General features: G+C 37.4%; 1 protein-coding gene across 1 annotated transcript in view; it reads left to right on the top strand.

Moving 5' to 3' along the window:
* The window catches only part of NAA16 (N(alpha)-acetyltransferase 16, NatA auxiliary subunit), a 71978-nt gene extending 58035 nt beyond the window's left edge, over positions 1-13943 (top strand). Inside the window, exons 13-19 of the mRNA XM_008054515.2 lie at positions 3053-3266; positions 5420-5613; positions 9625-9733; positions 10135-10233; positions 10547-10690; positions 12149-12246; positions 13211-13943. Coding sequence (XP_008052706.1) covers positions 3053-3266; positions 5420-5613; positions 9625-9733; positions 10135-10233; positions 10547-10690; positions 12149-12246; positions 13211-13408 — 1056 coding nt within the window. The 3' untranslated portion in view covers positions 13409-13943. The remainder of the gene's footprint in view (positions 1-3052; positions 3267-5419; positions 5614-9624; positions 9734-10134; positions 10234-10546; positions 10691-12148; positions 12247-13210) is intronic.
* Positions 13944-18757: the final 4814 nt, after the last annotated feature.

The raw sequence follows: 18757 nt of genomic DNA, 5'->3' as shown, positions 1-18757 counted from the left end.
GAGGCGGAAGGATCGCCGGAGCCCAGCAGGTCGAGGCTGCGGTGGCCAGGAGCGGCCAGTGCACTCCAGTCTGGGTGACAGAGTGAGACTCCAACTCAAAAAAAACAAAACAAAAATAAAAGTCTAGTGGTTTTTATTACCTTGCTGTGTATAAGCTCTTATTAGTTGTACAAGAACTCAGAGGTAATGGTCAGGAGAATCTGGGCTGGAAGAGAGGGCCTAATAGGGAAGTCCTTAACAACAAACACATACGCATATACTCTAAAGCTATGAATGACTTTTCTTAATCTTTGTTGAGGGGAAAAAAGTTAACGACATAAACTACATTAAGATTTGAATACCTAGCTAAGTGAGCTGATAAGTGATTTTATCATTCCCTTCATGTTTGACTAAACAGTACAGGGAAATTAACTGTGTCTGTGTTATCTAGCATATTTTTATGTGTTACAAATTTAGAGACTGAAAAAATCAATCTAGGATAGTACAAAGAAGAGCTTTATGGTGATGAAATAATTATATCTTGATTGTGGTAGTGGTTACATGAGTCTCTGCATGATAAAATTACATAGAATTGTACACACACATTGTACCTATGTCAGTTTCTTGGTTTTGATATTACACTATAACTGTAACCTTTGGGGAAAACTAAGGGAAGGGTATATAGGACCTCTGTTGTTGTTTTGTGACAACTTTTGTATCTATAATGATTCCAAAATAAAAGTTAAAAAAAAACAAAAACAACTCAAGGCTATTTAGCTGTTCCTGTGTAGTATTTGACAGTACACTCTTTCAAAAGCAAAAGTATTAATAAGCTGTAACCATGGTATCTTGCTTTTTAATTTAATCTAACCATATTCTGTCCACAACCATCAGGTTTTTATAGAGTGATTAACCACCAGGTTTGTCTGAGGCTAAACAGGTTCCCAAAGCGTGCTTTCAGTGGAAAAACTGGAACAGTCTCTGACAAACTGGGATAAGTTGGTCACCCTATTTATGGAAGACATTAACTGGAGAGAGGCAGCCTATGGGCTGTTACTGATAAAGAGGCGGCTTAAATATTCATGGTTCCATACGGCTCTCTCTGAGACTTGACTTAAAATCTTTGTCTACTGATGCTGCTGGGAATATCTCTTGAAGCTTGTTATCTGCCTTTTTATATATGTTTCTCAACCTAAAAAGTCCTGTAATCTCTTATATGTTTTCATCTCATCATGTGTTCCATTACTTTTAGTTCTGCCATTCTTCCCTTAGTTAATTGTATGAGTTTTCAGATATTCTTGTGGTGCAAGATATTACTTAATTTACATTAAGGAAACTACTAACAGCTTTATAAAATGTGTGATCCTTTGATTCTTAAAAAATAATAACCAAGTTTATATTATTTATGAGTTTATTTTTCTTATTGGTGGGTAGAATGCAGTTCTCAAATATATCATCATTAAAGCATGACCTTTTAGTCATACAAATTAATGTGACATGTTATTTTTTTCTATTTCTTGCCCTCCACACTGTGTACTTTTATTCTTCTTAGAATTCTTCTCTTAAAGTCTCAGATACTTAATGTACTTCTGTGTGTAGTGTGTTTTCTAGTTATCATGATAATTATTAAAGGATTGTGGACAGTTACTAATATGTTCTCTGCACAGTGACTTAACTAGACCCCCAGGACAAAGGGAACATGAACTAAGAAAAGCTTGATCTGTGTTGGTGTACTGAATCATTGATTTTTCTATATGATTTTAGAGAAGCTAAAGTAGGAACAAAGAAAATTATGTAGAAAGGTAGAAATGCATGTAGGGGAGACAATAAAAGTATAGAATTCTTTTGTCAGGGAAGTGGGTAAGTGTTCTCTATTCGGAGGAGGAGGCTAGTTCTTAACCTCTTGTGGCCTTGAAAATTGGATGAAAGCTTTGAGGAAGGTTTTTGTTTTTAGAGACAGAGTCTCACTGTATTGAACAGGCTGGTCTTAAACGATCCTCCCACCTCATCATCCCAAAGCACTGGGATTACAGGCGTGAACCACAGCATCCAGCTGAAGAAGTTATTATGCCTGTTTATACATATACTGCAGATTCAGAACTTTTGCTGAAGTGGATTGTATATAGATCAGTAGGAACTTGAGTAAGAGAAATTCATTATACTGTGTTTCCATAACGGTTTGCTATTGAGAATGTACTTTAAAATGTTATTTAATCCCTTAACGATATTAAGAAATTGGCTGTATAGATTTCTTTATTCCTAGCTTATATTAATTAAGGCTGTAGGAAATTAAAAATCCTTTTCAAGGTTACATGCCTAGTAAGTTTTATCTCTTGAGTTTGCATTTACTGTGTTTACTGAATGTCTGCTATGTATTAGGCCCTTTGCCAGGCAGGGGGATAGAGATGGCAAGGTTTGCCTTCAGAGATCCCAGAATTGGGCAAAGCAGTCTGATTTGTAAACATTAGTGTGATTCTATTTATTTTGTCTTTATTAAGAGCTCTATTTAACTCTTCCATGCTCGCTTTTAGGAAACATCGAGGGGAAATATTTTATTAAAATTGAAATATCAACATGTACTAATTTCTAGGTTTAAAAATTAACTGGGCAGCAAGACCTCATCTCTACAATAAATCAAAAAATCAGCCGGGTGTGGTAGCGCATGCCTGTAATTCCGGCTACTTGGAAGGCTGAGGCGGAAGGATCGCCGGAGCCCAGCAGGTCGAGGCTGCGGTGGCCAGAAGCGGCCACTGCATTCCAGTCTGGGCAACAGAGTGAGACTCCACCTCAAAAAAAAAAAAAAAATTAACCGGATATTTTGACTTACTATATAGAACTTGAGTATCATCAGAAAACATGATTGATAGGGAATGGGGGTGGTTTATAGGAAGAGAAACTTCATGTTGAATGCCGAGAACTTGAAGTCCTTTACATTGTTAAGCATGGGAGAGGGCAGTTAAAGTGAAGTTGTGACTGTTTAAATTGTTTTTTTTGGACTTTTTATGATTTTCTTGCAAAAGATAGACATTATTAACATAAATGTAAGGGATAATTTTGTGGTTTTGTTTTTAAGCATTTTTTTGAGATAACCGATGATCAATTTGACTTCCATACATACTGCATGAGAAAGATGACCCTTCGTGCCTATGTTGACCTTTTGAGATTGGAAGATATACTCAGAAGACATGCCTTTTATTTCAAGGCTGCTAGATCAGCAATTGAAATATACTTGAAATTATATGATAATCCCTTAACCAATGAAAGCAAACAACAAGAAATAAATTCAGGTAACTGAAAGGAACTTTCTTAAGATTGGAAAAGAACTTCAGAATGTCGTTAGCATAAGCAGTACATAGAAAAATATATCGTCAGATGGATTTGAAGACAAATGTTAGATAACTGATCAACTAAAAAACAAACAAAAAAGTTAAGAGGAGACTTGAAAAAAGTAGGATGATGTTTCTCTAGATTACCCTAATAGGATGACTTGTAATTTTTCTAATTTTCAACTTTAGAAAGACCAGTTTAGGAAAAAAATAGAAATGTCTGTGAGCAAGTTTCTTGTTTTCTTAAATTGAAAATAAACTGAAAATAGTTTGGACCACTTAGGAAAAAATATTTAATCTTAAAACTTCTAGTAACTACTTTATTGAAAATAACTATGTTGGCTGGGCATGGTAGCTCACACCTGTAATCCCAGCACTTTGGGAGACAGAAGTGAGAGGATTGCCCTGAGCCCAGGGATTTGAGACCAGCCTGGGCAACTTGACGATACCTCGTCTCTACAATAAATAAAAAAGTTAGCCAGGTATGGTGGTATGTGCCTGTAGTTCTAGCTACTTGTAAAGACAGAAGGATTGCCTGAGCCCAGCAGGTCAAGGCTCTGGTGGCCATGAGCATTTCACTGCACTCCAGCCTAGGTGACAAGAGTGGGACTCTCACTCAAAAAAAGAATAAAGTAAACAATGTTGGCTGGCCATGGTGGCTCACGCCTGTAATCCCAGCATTTTGAGAATGTGGGATGGAAGGATTGCTTGAGCCCAGGAGTTCGAGACCAGCTTGTGCAACATAGGGAGACCTCATCTCTACAAAAGATAAATAGATGAAATAAATGAACTGGGCATGGTAGCATGTGCCTATCTGTAGTCCCAGTTCTCAGGGGGCTAAAGTGGAAGAATCACCTGAGCTCAGGAGGTTGAGATGACTGCATTTCGCTGTGATTGTATTACTTCATTGCAGTCTGGGTGATAGAGTGAGACCCCGGCTCAAAAAAGAAAATAAAATACTGTAACTGAGAATATCTGTACAGCTTTTTATTCATTAGAGTGTTACTGTCTAGGAATATTTGAGAAATAGTAGCATGGAGACACATTTCAAGCTTTCATTTCTAATATTTGTATAGTGTTTAGAGATCATAGGTGATTATATGCACTATCTCATTTTTCATAATATTCCAAGAGTAGGCTAGTTGGTAATACCAGCCCCATTCTATACAATTTGGAATTTGACACAGAGAGAGACTAAGTGATTTGCCTAGTTTTGTATTGTGTAGGAGGCAGAACTGGGCTGAGATTCGTTTATTTTAGTTAATACAGTTTTTACTTGTTGCCCTTTGTGTGTCAGGTTTTGTGCTAGTCTCTGGGAATAAACTTTCAGCAAACTTTTATGTAGTTGCCTCTGCTTCCCCTCCCCTCCCCAGCCAAAAAAAGGTGTCCTCTGTGAGTTCTACACCTGTAGATTCAACCAACCACAGATTTAAAATTTATATATATATTTGGAGTCTCACTCTGTCACCCAGGCTGGAGTGCAGTGGCATGCTCACAGCCTTCCCAGTATCGACCTGCTGGACTCAGACGATCCTTTCGCCTCAGCCTTCCAAGTAGCTGGAACTATAGGTGCGCACTACCATGCCTGACTAATTTTTTTATTTATTATAGAGATGATGTCTTGCCAAGTTGCCCAGCTGTTCTCAAACCTGTGGGCTCAGACAGTCCTCACACCTCAGCCTCCCAAAATGTTTATTGTGTAAAATTGTGTCTATACTAAACATGTATGGACTTTTTGCCTTGTCATTATGTCCTAAGCACAGTATAACAACTATTTACATAGCGTTTGCATTGCATTAGGCATACCTATGGACTCTAATATGATTTGAGAAAAAATGAAATTATTATATGACAAAGCAAAAGCAAGGTGAAAGATCTAAAGCTGATCTCAAGTATGCAGAAGGATGTGCTTAGGTTGTATACCAAGTGCTCCCAGGATATCGTTTTATATCATGGGTTTGAACATCCTCAGACTTTAGTATCTGTGGGGGAGGTCCTGAACCAGTCCCTCACTGATCTCAGGGAATGATTATACTAATAATACGTATCACAGAATAATATGAGGAAAAATGCAAACATTGGCTCAGAATTTCTGTTCCTTTGGATATTTATAGAAAACCTGTCAGCCAAAGAATTGAAGAAAATCCTTAGCAAGCAGAGAAGAGCTCAGAAAAAGGCTAAATTAGAAGAAGAAAGAAAGCATGCTGAAAGGGAACGACAACAAAAAAGTCAAAAGAAAAAAAGAGATGAAGAAGAAGAAGAAGCCAGTGGTCTTAAAGAAGAACTTATACCTGAAAAATTAGAAAGGGTGAGATTAATTTACTGTCTTTGTTATATGGTAGAATTTATGGTGTTTGTTTCTGTTCTGGCCATTAACATGATTTATTTAAATCTCAGAAGCCATTTGCAGTATTCCTACGTTATTATGATAGGTATTATCTTTGAGTGACAGTATACAAATTTTGGCTAATGCAAATTATACATAAAATTATAGCTGCATTAGGCAGAGTAATGGCCCTCCAAAGGTGTCTGTATTCTAATCCCCAGAACCTTGTGAATACATGACCTTATGTGGCAAAGGGGAATTAAAGTAGCAGATGGGATGTAAGGTTGTGTTTAGTTGACCTCAAGATGGAGAGATTAGCCTGGATTGTCTGTATGGCCTGGACATAATCAGAAGAAGCCTTCAAAGTAGAGGAGGATGGCAGAAGAGGTCAGGGTGCACAGTGTCAGAAGGACTCAACCTACCATTGCTAAGAAGATTGGTGGGGGGGGGTCACAAGCCAAGGAATACGAGCCATCTTTAGAAACTGAAAAGGGCATTGGATGGATTCTCCCCTAGAGCTTCCAAAAGGGAATGAAGCCTAATGAGAAATGTCATATTGGACTTCTAACCCACCGAACTGAAGATAGTAAATTTATGTTGTTTTAAGCCACTGTATTTTTGGTAATTTGTTATAACAGCAGTACAATCGTCCATTAAATATGAAATCAATTTACTTTATATGTGTTACTAGGTATGTCTTAGCTACAAGTACATTTTCATGCTTAGCACTTCATCTCCAGGATTTTCTCAAAGTGTTAATAGTTATTTTGGGACCAGATTTAGGGAAATATTGAGCTTTCTGGCTTATTCACTATAAATCTAGTATAGTTGACATTTGAACAACACAAATTTGAATGAACTGCGAGGGTCCACTTATACTTGGATTTTTTTTTTGCTGGTAATTATACTAGAAACGTTTTTGGAGATTTGCAACAATTTGAGAAAAGCCACATATGAACCAATTAAGAAAAAAGTATGTAATGAATGCATAAAGTATGTGTAGATAATAGTCTATTTTACCATTTACTACCCTAACATATACACGCATCTATTATAAAAATTTAAAATTTGTTAAAACTCATGTACACAGATCATACACGGCACCATTCACAGTTTAAGGGAATGTAAATAAACGATTAAATCAAAACTACATAAAACTAACTGTAGTACATACTGTACTATTGTAATAATTTCATAGCCACCTCCTGTTGCTATTGCTGTGAGCTCAACTAGCGCAAGTATCCCCTTAACATACTATATGATGCTAATCACCTCTGTGTGAACGGTCGGTCTTTCTAGTAAATCTATCACAGTAAAAAGGGAATGCATACAAAGTGCCACTGGTAGTGCTGAAAGTACTCTCAAGAAGCAAAGAAAAGCTATGCCATTACAAGAAAAAGTTGAATTGTTTGATACGTATCATAGATTGGGATCTGCAGCTGTGGTTGCCTGTGCCATTTCAAAATAAGCAAATCCAGTATTAGGACCATTTTTTTTTTAAAAAGAAAATATTTTTGAAGCTGTTGCTGCGGCTACACCAGCAGGTACAAAATTGCCTTGCACTTTTGGTGAAATACCTTTTCATCTCATATTGAAAATGCAGCTCTTTTGTGGGTGCAGGATTATTATAAAAATGGCATACCTATAGACTAATACAATTATAGAAAAAATGAAGTCATTATATGACAACTTAAAGCAAAAAGAAAGCGAAGGATCTAAAGCTGAAGAATTTAATGCCAGCAAAGGATGGTTTGATAATTTTACAAAGAAGTTGACTTGGGCTGGGCTTGGTGGCTCAGCCTGTAGTCCCGTGCTTTGGGAGGCCGAGGTGAGTGAATTGCCTGAGCCTGTGGGTTCGAGATCCGCCTGGGCAACTTGGCGAGACCTCATCTCTATAATAAAAATCAAAAAAATTAGCTGAACGTAGTAGCGCGCGCCTGTAGATCCAGCTACTTGGAAGGCTGAGACGGAAGGATCACCGGAGCCCAGCAGGTCGAGGCTGCGGTGGCCAGGAGCGGCCACTGCACTCCCGTCTGGGCGACTGAGTGAAACTCCAACTCAAAAGAACAAACAAACAAGAAGTTGACTTTTAAAATGTCCGGATAACAGAAGAATTAGCTTCTGCTGACCAAAAGGGAACAGATGAGTTACCTGATACAATTAAGGAAATCATTAAGGAGAAAGGGTAGCTACCTGTACAGGTTTTTAATGCAGACAACATGCTCTATTCTAGGGGGGAAATGCTACAAAGGGCATTTATTAATAAGGAGGAACAGTGAGCACTGCGATTTAAGGCAGGAAGAGATAGGCTAACACTACTGTTTTGTGCAAGTGTGGTCAGGTTTATGATCAGTACTTCTCTTATCTGTAAAGTGCTAACCCCCAAGCCTTGAAGAAAAAAGATAAACACCAGTGGCTAAATATTTTTTTTTTTTTTGAGGAGTTTCACTCCGTTGCTCAGGCTGGAGTGCAGTGGCATGCTTGGTGGCCACCACATCCTCAACCTGCTAGGCTTAGGTGATCCTCCCACCTTAGCCTTACAAGTAGCTGGAACCATAGGCATGCACCACCACACCTGGCTAATTTTTTGATTTATTGTAAAGATGAGGTCTCACCAGGTTGCCCAGGCTGGTCTCAAACCTCTCGATTCAGCCAGTTGTCTCACCTCTGCCTCCCAAAGTGCTGGGATTACAGGTATGAGCCACCAAACTCAGCCCATTCTTTTGGTTGTCCAACAAGAAAGCCTGGACCAGAACTCTCTTTTTCTGGATTAGTTCCCTTGATACTTTGTCACTGAAGTCAGGAAGTACCTTGCCAATGAGGGACTGCTTTTAAAAATTCTTTTGATAGTAGACAATGCCCCAGCCACACAGAGCCTTGTGAGTTCAAAGATATTGAAGTGGTCTACTTGACCCCAGCCACAGCATTGCTAGATCAGGGGATTATAAGGACCTTTAAGGCACATTATACTCTATGGAAAGGATTACCAATGCTCTGGGAGAGAACTTGACAGAACATGAGAGTTTGGAAGGATTACACCACTGAAGATGTCATCAGTGTTACAAAAACACTTTGAAAACTATCAAAGCTATAAATTCCTTTTGGAGAAAACCATCCAGGTGATGTGCATTGTGCATGACTTCACAGAATTTATGACAGATTGAGAAAATCATGAAGAGATAATAGATACAGGGAAAAAAAAGGTGAGGGATGAACGGGTTTCAAGATGTGTATCATGGAGAGATTCAAGAGCTAATAGATACTATACCAGAGGAATTAACAGAGGACGACTTGATGGAGATGAGTGCTTTCGAGCCAGTGCCAGATGATAAGAAAGAAGATGTAGAAGGAGCAGTGCCAGAAAACAAATTGATATTAGATACTGTGGCAGAAGGGTTCCAATTATTCAAGACTGCTTTGACTTCTTTTATGACATGGACCCTTGTATGATATGGACACTGAAATTAAAGCAAATGGTAGAAGAAGGAAGGATTGGTGCCATACAGAAACATTTTTAGAGAAATGAAAAAAGCAAAAAGTTGGACAACAACTATAATATATTTCTGTAAAGTTATGCTGAGTGTGCCTGCCTTTCCTCCTCTTCCCATTGCCTCCACCTCTTCTGCCTCAGTATTTTAAATTTTGTTACTTCTTTTCACTATGTGGTGCCTGTTATATTTGTTTTCTTATTTCTGGTGTTTGTAGTATATAAGGGACTCTCAGTATATTGTATATATTTCCTGAAGTCTGTAGTGTAACTTTTTTTTAATTTGTGTAAAATTGATTTTATAAATCAAGAAAAACAATAGAGCTTTTTCTGTTTTTTGGATTATTGACTATATATACAGTCAATAGTTTTTAAATGCTTTTTTACTTATTTAGCTATAAGAAAATTGCCTAAATTAAATATATGTTAGTATAAAATTTTAGGGGAAATTAGACTTGTGTAGCTGTTTTTTCAATATAATAATTTTCCTTTCTGTTTCAAAATAGGTAGAAAATCCATTAGAAGAAGCCATCAAGTTCCTTATACCTCTTAAGAACCTTGTTGCTGATAACATTGACACTCATCTGTTAGCATTTGAAATATATTTTAGGAAAGGTAATAGTTTGAGATCAGTTTTTAATCCTTAATTTGTGACCATATTCATTTAGTTTAATCTTCGTCAGTTAGATCTGTTTTTGTTTCTTAGGTTTTCATTTCAACCTTCTGCAAAGGCTCTTAATTTTCTTTTCCTTTGCTGCTCAAAACTTTGCTGGGTAATAAATTAGAAAAGTACTATCAAATCCAGTGAACAACCATACAGATTACCTACCTAAAGCAGTTTTAAATATTTTAAAGGAAAAACTGTCTTTGACAACCAAAATCAGCTTTGAATTTTGCTTATGAATGTTATTAAAAAGATAACATTTTGTCCCTGAACTTAAGTGACACAATAATAAAATGAAGAAAATAACACATAGATATTGATGATATTATTTTCATGTGTTTTTCTGATGCAGGAAAGTTTCTGTTAATGCTGCAGTCTGTTAAACGAGCTTTTGCCATCAGCAGTAGTAATCCATGGTTACATGAATGTTTAATTAGATTTTCTAAATCTGGTAAGTATCAAAAAGGTGTTTATAGAGAAGCAAATATGAACTATCTTCCATTAAGCTGGATGTTAAAGAGGTTTGCGACAATGTAAAGCAAAAAAGAAAAAAGGCTGTAGTATTTGAATGAAGATGTAAAATAAACATTAGCCAAGACATGCTAGAAATCACTGTATTTTTAGGCTAGAATATATTTATGTTCCAAAGAAGCAGTAATATCATTACTATGCTAAATATATGAAGCTTAGTAATAAAGGATTTTCAGTAGATTTATTTTAAAGGACAGATTTTTTTAAAAATCCAAATGTTTTTGCTTTTACAGTGTCTAATCATAGTAATCTTCCAGACATCGTGAGCAAAGTTCTGTCTCAAGAAATGCAGAAAATATTTGTCAACAAGGATTTGGAATGTTTTAATGATGATTTTCTGAAACAAAATGCTACCTCTCTTCAGCATCTACTGTCAGGTTTGTATTTAGCTCCTAGGATTAAAATGTTTATGAAAGAGAAAAAATTGAACAAAGCAGAGAAGATTTTGATTCCCCTCAAAACAAATGAACAATCCTTACTGTGTGTAAGTATGGGGAAAGAAAATGGGAGCAGATTTACAATATGTCCGATAATAGGGGAAGCAGTGATAGGTTACTAGGATGGAATACTAGGTAATCATTGAAAATGATGTTTATTCAAAGAGTTTTTAATAACAGCAAATAATTTTATAATATGTCTGCAGAATTGAACATATAGTATAATCTCAATATGCATAGAAAAAGACTGAAAAGAAGTGTGTACTAAAGCTTTGATGTTACCTTTGGGTGTTGTTATGAATCATTTATTTTTTCTTAAAATGTACAGGAGAAATGTAAACTGGGTTTTATTTTTAAAATAGTTCTTAGACTGGGCGAAGTGGCTGAAGCCTGTAATCCCAGCACTTTGGGAGGTAGAGGTGAGAGAATTGCCTGAGCCCAGGGGTTTAAGACCAGCTTAGGCAACTTGGTGAGACCTTATCTCTACAAAAATAAAAAAATTAGCTGAATGTGGTGGTGCTGGTCTGTGGTTCCAGCTACTTGGAAGGCTGAGGCAAAAGGATTACCTGAGCCCAACAGTTCAAGGCTATGGTAGCCATGAGTATGCCTTGCACTCCAGAGTGAGACTCCAATTAAAAAAAAAAAAGTTCTTAAAAAATTACTTTTTCTTTTTGAATATATGAACATTTTCCTTTTGTTTCCCCCACCAGCCTATGTGGTGACAGTAAGTTGTTCTTTAGATGCTTATTTTAGATATCATCTTTGTTCATGGGCTCGACTGAAATACTGATTGATGCCACAGAGTAACCCATATTTGTTTTTAATTGTACCATTTCTAAGAGGAGGAAGTTGTTAAATCTAATAAATGTCTAATAACCATCTCTTTGTGAAGGAAAAAGCTCTGATTTGTAGTGTGTTTCATGATATAAAGACTGTCATTGTGGTCCAAGCTATACTGAATAGGAAGTAGGGAAGAGATGTCACAATTGACTCCTGAGAGCTGGTGGGAGGCAGCTTCAGCACACCACTGACTAAACACTTGAAACTGTATTTTAAGTCACTGGTCTGTATACAGCTTGGGGCTGTATGCAGTGGCTCACACCTGCAATTCCAGCACCATGGGAGACTGAGGCTAGAGGATTGCTTGAAGCCAGGAGTTTGAGACTGGCCTGGGGGATGTAGTGATAACCAGGCATGGTGGCATGCACCCTGTATACTCAAGAGGCTGAGGCAGCAGGATTGCTTGAACTCAGGAGTTCAAAACTGCAGTGGGTCAAGATTGCGCCACTGCACTCCAGTGGCGCAACAGAGCACCTCATGAATTGTTTCTTTAAAAGAAAAATCAGGTAAAATATAAGGCATAAGAGTTTACCATTCTGAAATTCCTTGGCATTTCAGGTGCTAAAATGATGTATTTTCTGGACAAGTCAAGGCAAGAGAAAGCAATTGCTATAGCTACTAGACTGGATGAAACTATAAAAGATAAAAATGTAAAGGTAAGATTTTTCACAGACTGACTTATGGATCCAGAGTGATCTAACAAAACGTGTCTTTACAGCATAGTTCCTATGTGACCTTCAGAGTTATGCTTGGATATAAATCTCAGCTCCACCATTTATGAACTGCATAACTTTAGGCAACTTAGTGTCTTTCTCATTTTAAAAATGAAAATATTACCATCTCAATAAAGTGTGAAGTCCTTAGTGCCTGGCATATAGTAGACATTCAGTAAATATGTGCTATTGTTATTAATAAAGGACACTTATTTTTAGTGATCACAGTTTTATTTATTTTTTGAAGGTATTAATGGGATACAGGTGCAGTTTTGCTCCATTAATGTAGTGAAATTTGAGTCTCTGTCGTCTGTCATTCCATATTCTTCTTCCATGTGTACACATTGTTTAGCTCCCAGTTATAAATGAGAACATGCAGGGTTGATTTTCTTTATCTGAGTTATTTCACTTAAGATAATGACTTCCAAGATTAGCTAGGCATGGTAGCTCATGTCTGTAGTCCTAGCTACTTGGGAGGCTGAGTCAGGAGGATCACTTGAGCCCAGTTTGAGGCTGCAGTGAGCTAGGATCGTACCACTGCACTCCAGCCTGGGTGACAGAGTGAGATCTTGTTGCTATGATAATGCAGTTCCATTCTTGTTGCTGCAAAATACATGATTTCATTTTTTTTTTATGACTGAATAGTATTCAGTTGTGTATATAACATTTTCTTTATCCAGTTCTCTGTTGATCACAGCTTTAGAGGTTCTGTTTGCCAGGTATTCAAATTTTATTGCTTTTTTAAAGAATTTGTGGTGTTGATTTTTATGTTCCTTTTTTGAGATATCAAGAAGTTATTTTAGCCTGAGGCAGCTTCCTTTTGGTTTAACAAATTGCATCTTTTGATTAAAGTGGTAATTAACTCACCTTATTTCTTAATAATATGTATTTCTCTTTCTTTCACTAGACTTTAATAATGGTTTCTGAGGCACTGCTAGACGGCAGCTTTGGGAACTGTAGTTCCCAATATGAGCAATACAGGATGGCCTGTCATAACCTGCTTCCTTTTACATCTGCTTTCCTGCCTGCTGTGAATGAAGTCAACAGTCCTAGTGTGGCACTGAACCATACAGCCAACTATGATGTCTTGGCAAATGAAATTTGAAATCACATAGAAAACTGACTCCAGTAGACTCAAAGTTGAATTCAGATCAGGGTTTCTTTTCTAGAATGTATTTTAATATAGGTGTAAAATGAAATACTTGGTTGGAATTATTAAATGGCATATTCTTTATGCTTATTTTATTCTTTATCTGATTCTGCCAATTTATATAAACATGTTAAAATTACCTGTGTATACTTGTACAGTTTTTCTTAAATTCCCAAATTATCAGCATTGTAGGAGCTGTTGTTGCTTTTATATCATAATTATGATAATTTCTTATTAAACTAATTTGCATACAGCCCCACTATATTATTTACTTGAGAAGATCTTGACTTCAGGATATATGTTTGGATCCCTTTTCTTGTTGGTTCATTTTAGTATTCGCTTGCTTTTTTTTTTTGAATTGGGGTCTCACTCTGTCATCTAGGCTGGAGTGCAGTGGCACGCTTACAGCTACCCTAGCTTTGATCTACTGGGTTCCCGCGATCCTTCTGCCTCAGCCATCCAAGTAGTTGGTACTACAGGCACACGCTACAACATGCAGCTAATTCTTTTTTTATTGGAGAGACAAGGTCTCGCCAAGTTGCCTGGGCTGGTTTCGAACCCACGGACTCAGGCAGTCCACTCATCTTGGCCTCCCAAAGTGCTGGGATTACAGGCTGAACCACCGAGCCCGGTCCACTTACTTTTTAACTAAAGCACATCAGTTTTAAAGTGTGGACTATGTGTTAAAAACAGTATAGAATTTCTCTTGGCAGATATTAGAAGTTTATTTTGAAATTTAATTAGCCCTGGTTTTTAAACCTTTTTTTTATTATTTATATTTCCTGTGTAATATCCATGAAAATGATACTTTCTAGTTGAATAAGGGTATTCTAATTTTGTGGCGATGACTCAGAATGTGAAGATTGGTTTGCCTCTCAGTCATGGAATTTCACTATATATTTGTTGTATATCTCTGTGTCAGTCTTAAAGACCCACAGACAGAATTGTGCTTTCTTAACTAAGTTACTTTGATTGTTAACAAGTGGCGTATACTGAGATGTACTTTAAGGGATCATAATAGGTAGGGAAGAATAGAAATTAAAATGGAACATTATTTCTCTTACAGCCCCGGGTGCATTAACCATTAAATGCATTTTTATATCTCAGCAAAATGAAAATTTAAACAATCATTAGTTTAACTATTAAAACATAGTATTATTGGACAATATTTTTGGGGCGGTGGGTAGCTTTTTGTTCTATCTTGTACAGAAAATAGTAATGGAATCTCTCAATATGTTCAGAACCTTGTAAATATGTCTGTTACATTAATGCTTCCTTTAAAGACAACTATAAATTCAAAAAGGGAGTTTTTATTTACACAAACAAGTCTAACTAAAATGGTTTTTCTTCATTCTGACCTATTTAGATTCATAATTGTTCAGAGAGGAAAAAACTCACTAAAATAATGCCAACCTAGATAATGCTGTAATAAATTATTTTGTACACCATTGCTTATTTATGTTTTGTTATTTGCTTCACACGATCAGTATTTTTTGCAAAATGTTCTTTCTTTGAGGGAGTAGAAATGTAATTACCTTAAATTTTCAAGTTTTATAAAAAAATGTAATTCTCAATAACCACATACCAAGTATATTCTTGTACTGCAGTAGCTTGTCTTTTTAGTGTTTTAATAATTAGAATAACAATCAATCACTGACTTAGAATGACTTGAATTAAGATTTTTCACTTTTTTTTTTTGAGTTGGAGTCTCACTTTGTCGCCCAGACTGGAGTGCAGTGGCCGCTCCCAGCCACCGCAGCCTCGACCTGCTGGGCTCCAGTGATCCTTCCACCTCAGCCTTCCTAGTAGCTGGAATTACAGGCATGTGCTACCACGCCCGGCTGATTTTTTTGATTTATTGTAGAGATGAATTCTCGCTGCCCAGGCAAGTCTCGAACCCGCAGGCTCAGGCAATCCACTCACCTCAGCCTCCCAAGGATTTTTCACTTTTACCATGGTGCAAAAGTGATGCACATTCAGTATAAACTGTATTTCGGGTTTTGAATTTTAATCTTTTCCTAGGCTAGTGTTCACTTTTACCATCTGCAAAAGTGATGCACATTCAGTATAAACTGTATTTCGGGTTTTGAATTTTAATCTTTTCCTAGGCTAGTGATATAATACTCTTACATGAGATATGTTCATCCATGTTGTAAATGGCAGGATTTCCTCCTTTTTTCCGACTGAATGATATTTCATTTGTGTGTGTGTATATCCCACGTTCTGTTGGATACCAGGTTGTTTTCATATATTTTTATTTTATTTTTTTCCTGTTGACCTGTATAGAGAAGTATGTTTCCATATCTTTACTATCATAATGTTCCTTTTTCAGTTTTTTTTTTTTTGAGTTGGAGTCTCACTCTGTCGCCCAGACTGGAGTGCAGTGGCCGCTCCTGGCCACCGCTTTTTCAGTTTCTTAATAGACAATAGAATAAAAACATTTGGACTGTTACATCTACACCCTACTCCCCTAGCCTCACTCTTTCCTAATCCATCAGGAATCTGGATTGATTGATGCTCCTGGGAGACCTGTGGCAAGCTCTAGTCACCAATCCAGGCATGAACCCCTCTAGCTTTCTGGGCTCTCATTCCTGTCATCCCCGTCTTCTGTTTTCTCTTCCTTAGCCCAGTTTACCCTCTGGAAATATATCCCACTTCATAATTACCACAGTCCTACATATCCTCAATCTCTAACCTCACCATTCTCTTTATCTTTGGATCTTATCTAAAAATCTTAACATCTCTACCTGTTATGCAACCCTCTCAAGTGCAGGCTCTTTATTCTCTGGTAGACTATTCTTTTTTTTTTTTTTTTTGAGTTGGAGTCTCACTCCATTGCCCAGGCTGGAGTGCAGTGGCATGCTCATAGTCACCCCAGTGTCAACCTGCTGGACTCTGGCAATCCTTCTGCCTCAGCCTTCCAAGTAGCTGGAACTACAGGTATGCTACCACACACAGCTAATTTTTTTTTTTTTTTTGTAGAGACAAGTATTGCCAAGTTGCCTGGGCTGGTCTCAAGCCTGCAGGCTCAATCTACTCGCCTCAGCCTCCCAAAGTGCTAGATTACAGGCTGAACCTCAAGCCCAGCTGACAGACTATTTCTTCTTATTTGAGTTTGACAGGGGGCTGACGGAGGCACTGTAGGGTTCCCTTGGTTAGAGATAGCCTTGATATGGTGAGTTTCTCAATTGTCAGCTGTGGCAGTCCTGTGCTGGGTATCTGCACTGGTTCATGGCATCCTAAATGGCCAGAGTGGCTTGGAAAATGGTGTTACTAGGGTTTGAATCAGTCCTTTCTTGAAGCTGAGGTATTGGTATTATATCTGATGTGGTGGGCTGAACTATTGACCTCTGGCCAGAAGGTGGGACTTGTGGGAGAAAGCCAGGTATGGTGGTGGTTGTGGGCTTTCTCATTGGTGAGTTGCTGCAAGGAAGTGCCCAGCAAGCCTAGGCTGAGGGTAGGGCTCTGGGGATTTCCCAAGTTCTCTGTTTCGAGCCTCCGAGGGGAGTGCAGGAGGGATGGGGAAAAGAAGCTGAAACATTCCACAGGCGTGTAGTCTTGGCTACCCCAGTGGGGATTAAGAGGAAGTCCCAAGTGAGGCTGTTTTGCCAGTATATTTCTTAAAATTGTGTCCACATAGATGAAAATATGCACACCACCAAGCATATAAACTTGAAAGATATGCATGGAACAGGATTTTTTCTTTTACAAGGTTAACAGGTTGCCAGGTAGCTTCGGGTCATACTGCACCAAAATGAACATCCACTGCGAAGTTGGTATGGTAAGTGTCTCAGTCTGTTCCTTACAGGGATTACCCAATTGGTCTTGTGATTGATAGATCCTACAAATAGGAAAAATATACATTTTATTTTAGGGCTATGTAAAAAGCCACACAATAGAGCACTATTGTTAGAGCTTTCAAAAAAAGACTTACCATGATGCTAGCCTCAGCCCAGTTTTTTGCCTCTCAGTTGGCTCTGTCCACCTTTCTGGTCAGATGCAAAATTTCTCTCTCTCTCTCTCTCTCTCTCTCTCCTTTCTTTCTTTTCTTTTCTTTCTTTTTTAAAGTGACAACACAGGTTTTATTGAACACCGAAAGAGACGCGAAGGGGTTTGCAAAATACTTTAATCTTAAGTAATACATCAGTAACACACAGTACTGATTATTTTAACACTACCTTTCATGGAATCAATGACATCTAGGTTTAATAAAGTGGCTAAATTTCTATATGTGACAAAAGACTACATGTGTATCAAAATCCAGGCATAAAATATGGTATCTCTTTTAAATGATGGAAGTTGGCATTTTTAGCTGAACAGCAATCTCACAGCTAATAAAAACAGCTTTATCAAGTAGTATGTCAATTTAAATGTTATAGAAATCTTTAGAAACTTAGATAAATGTAAAGATAAAGTGATCTAACTTGTTGCTTCTTGGTGTCTTACAAGGAAAATGGTATCCCTCAGAAAGAGCCACTTGTGAGGAGTTGTACCAAATGAAGCTCCACCCAGATCTCGCTACTGGGGAACTTTGCTCATGTTATGAGTCAGGGTTCATAGTTTGTATACATCCAGAAAAAAATAGCAAAAACTTTTCTCATCCAAAATCAGTGCTTTCAAAATTCATTACAAGTGTGTAGACCACGTATTTAGTTTATCGTTGCCTTACAGGGCTTGAGGTGTTACTAGATCCACTTCAGATTTGAATAAAAGACAAGCAACGGGTGTGACAATAAGATCAATTCATGCCACATGCAATCACCACTACTTCAATTTTCACCTGAGTGATTTTTACAATATTTTTTTCCTTCAGTTTTGGATAGTGAGGTGATACCAAAAAGTCTCAGTTTTTCACCATCACAGAACAAATAGTCCTTAAAGTGCAGAACTTTTAGAATCAGGAATGAGTTTCTAGTTATGGTAGAAGGTTCTTTGGAATAATTATCTTCAAAACCAATGAATACTTTTTAAAACAGGTTCCTAATTCAGTTATCAGAAAATCAGGTTTAAATGGAAGACTATCATTTTTTTAAGCCAATTTTTGTAATACTTATTGTATCTTGTAACTTCTGCCCTGAATAGTAGTGTGTCAATAAGCTTTTAAGCTAGCTGAGGCCTTCCTAGCTCTTACCTTATTTTGGCATAGAATTTGGTGGTGGTCAGTCATCAGTAAATTAACTCACTCTAGGACCTGCTATAGTCAAGGAACTGAGCATATATGTTAAACTTTCCTGGGAAGTATTTCTTATTCTCAGACTGTCCACACTCCCCTCCTTGGGAGTGTGAACTCCTTCCCTCCCCTGC

The sequence above is a fragment of the Carlito syrichta genome, unplaced genomic scaffold, assembly GCF_000164805.1.
Source record: "Carlito syrichta isolate Samal-C Ts95f unplaced genomic scaffold, Tarsius_syrichta-2.0.1 Scaffold295544, whole genome shotgun sequence".
Lineage (NCBI taxonomy): Eukaryota > Metazoa > Chordata > Mammalia > Primates > Tarsiidae > Carlito > Carlito syrichta.
The sequence above is the reverse complement of the archived record's forward strand: the minus strand, read 5'-3'. Positions and strand labels throughout refer to the sequence as shown.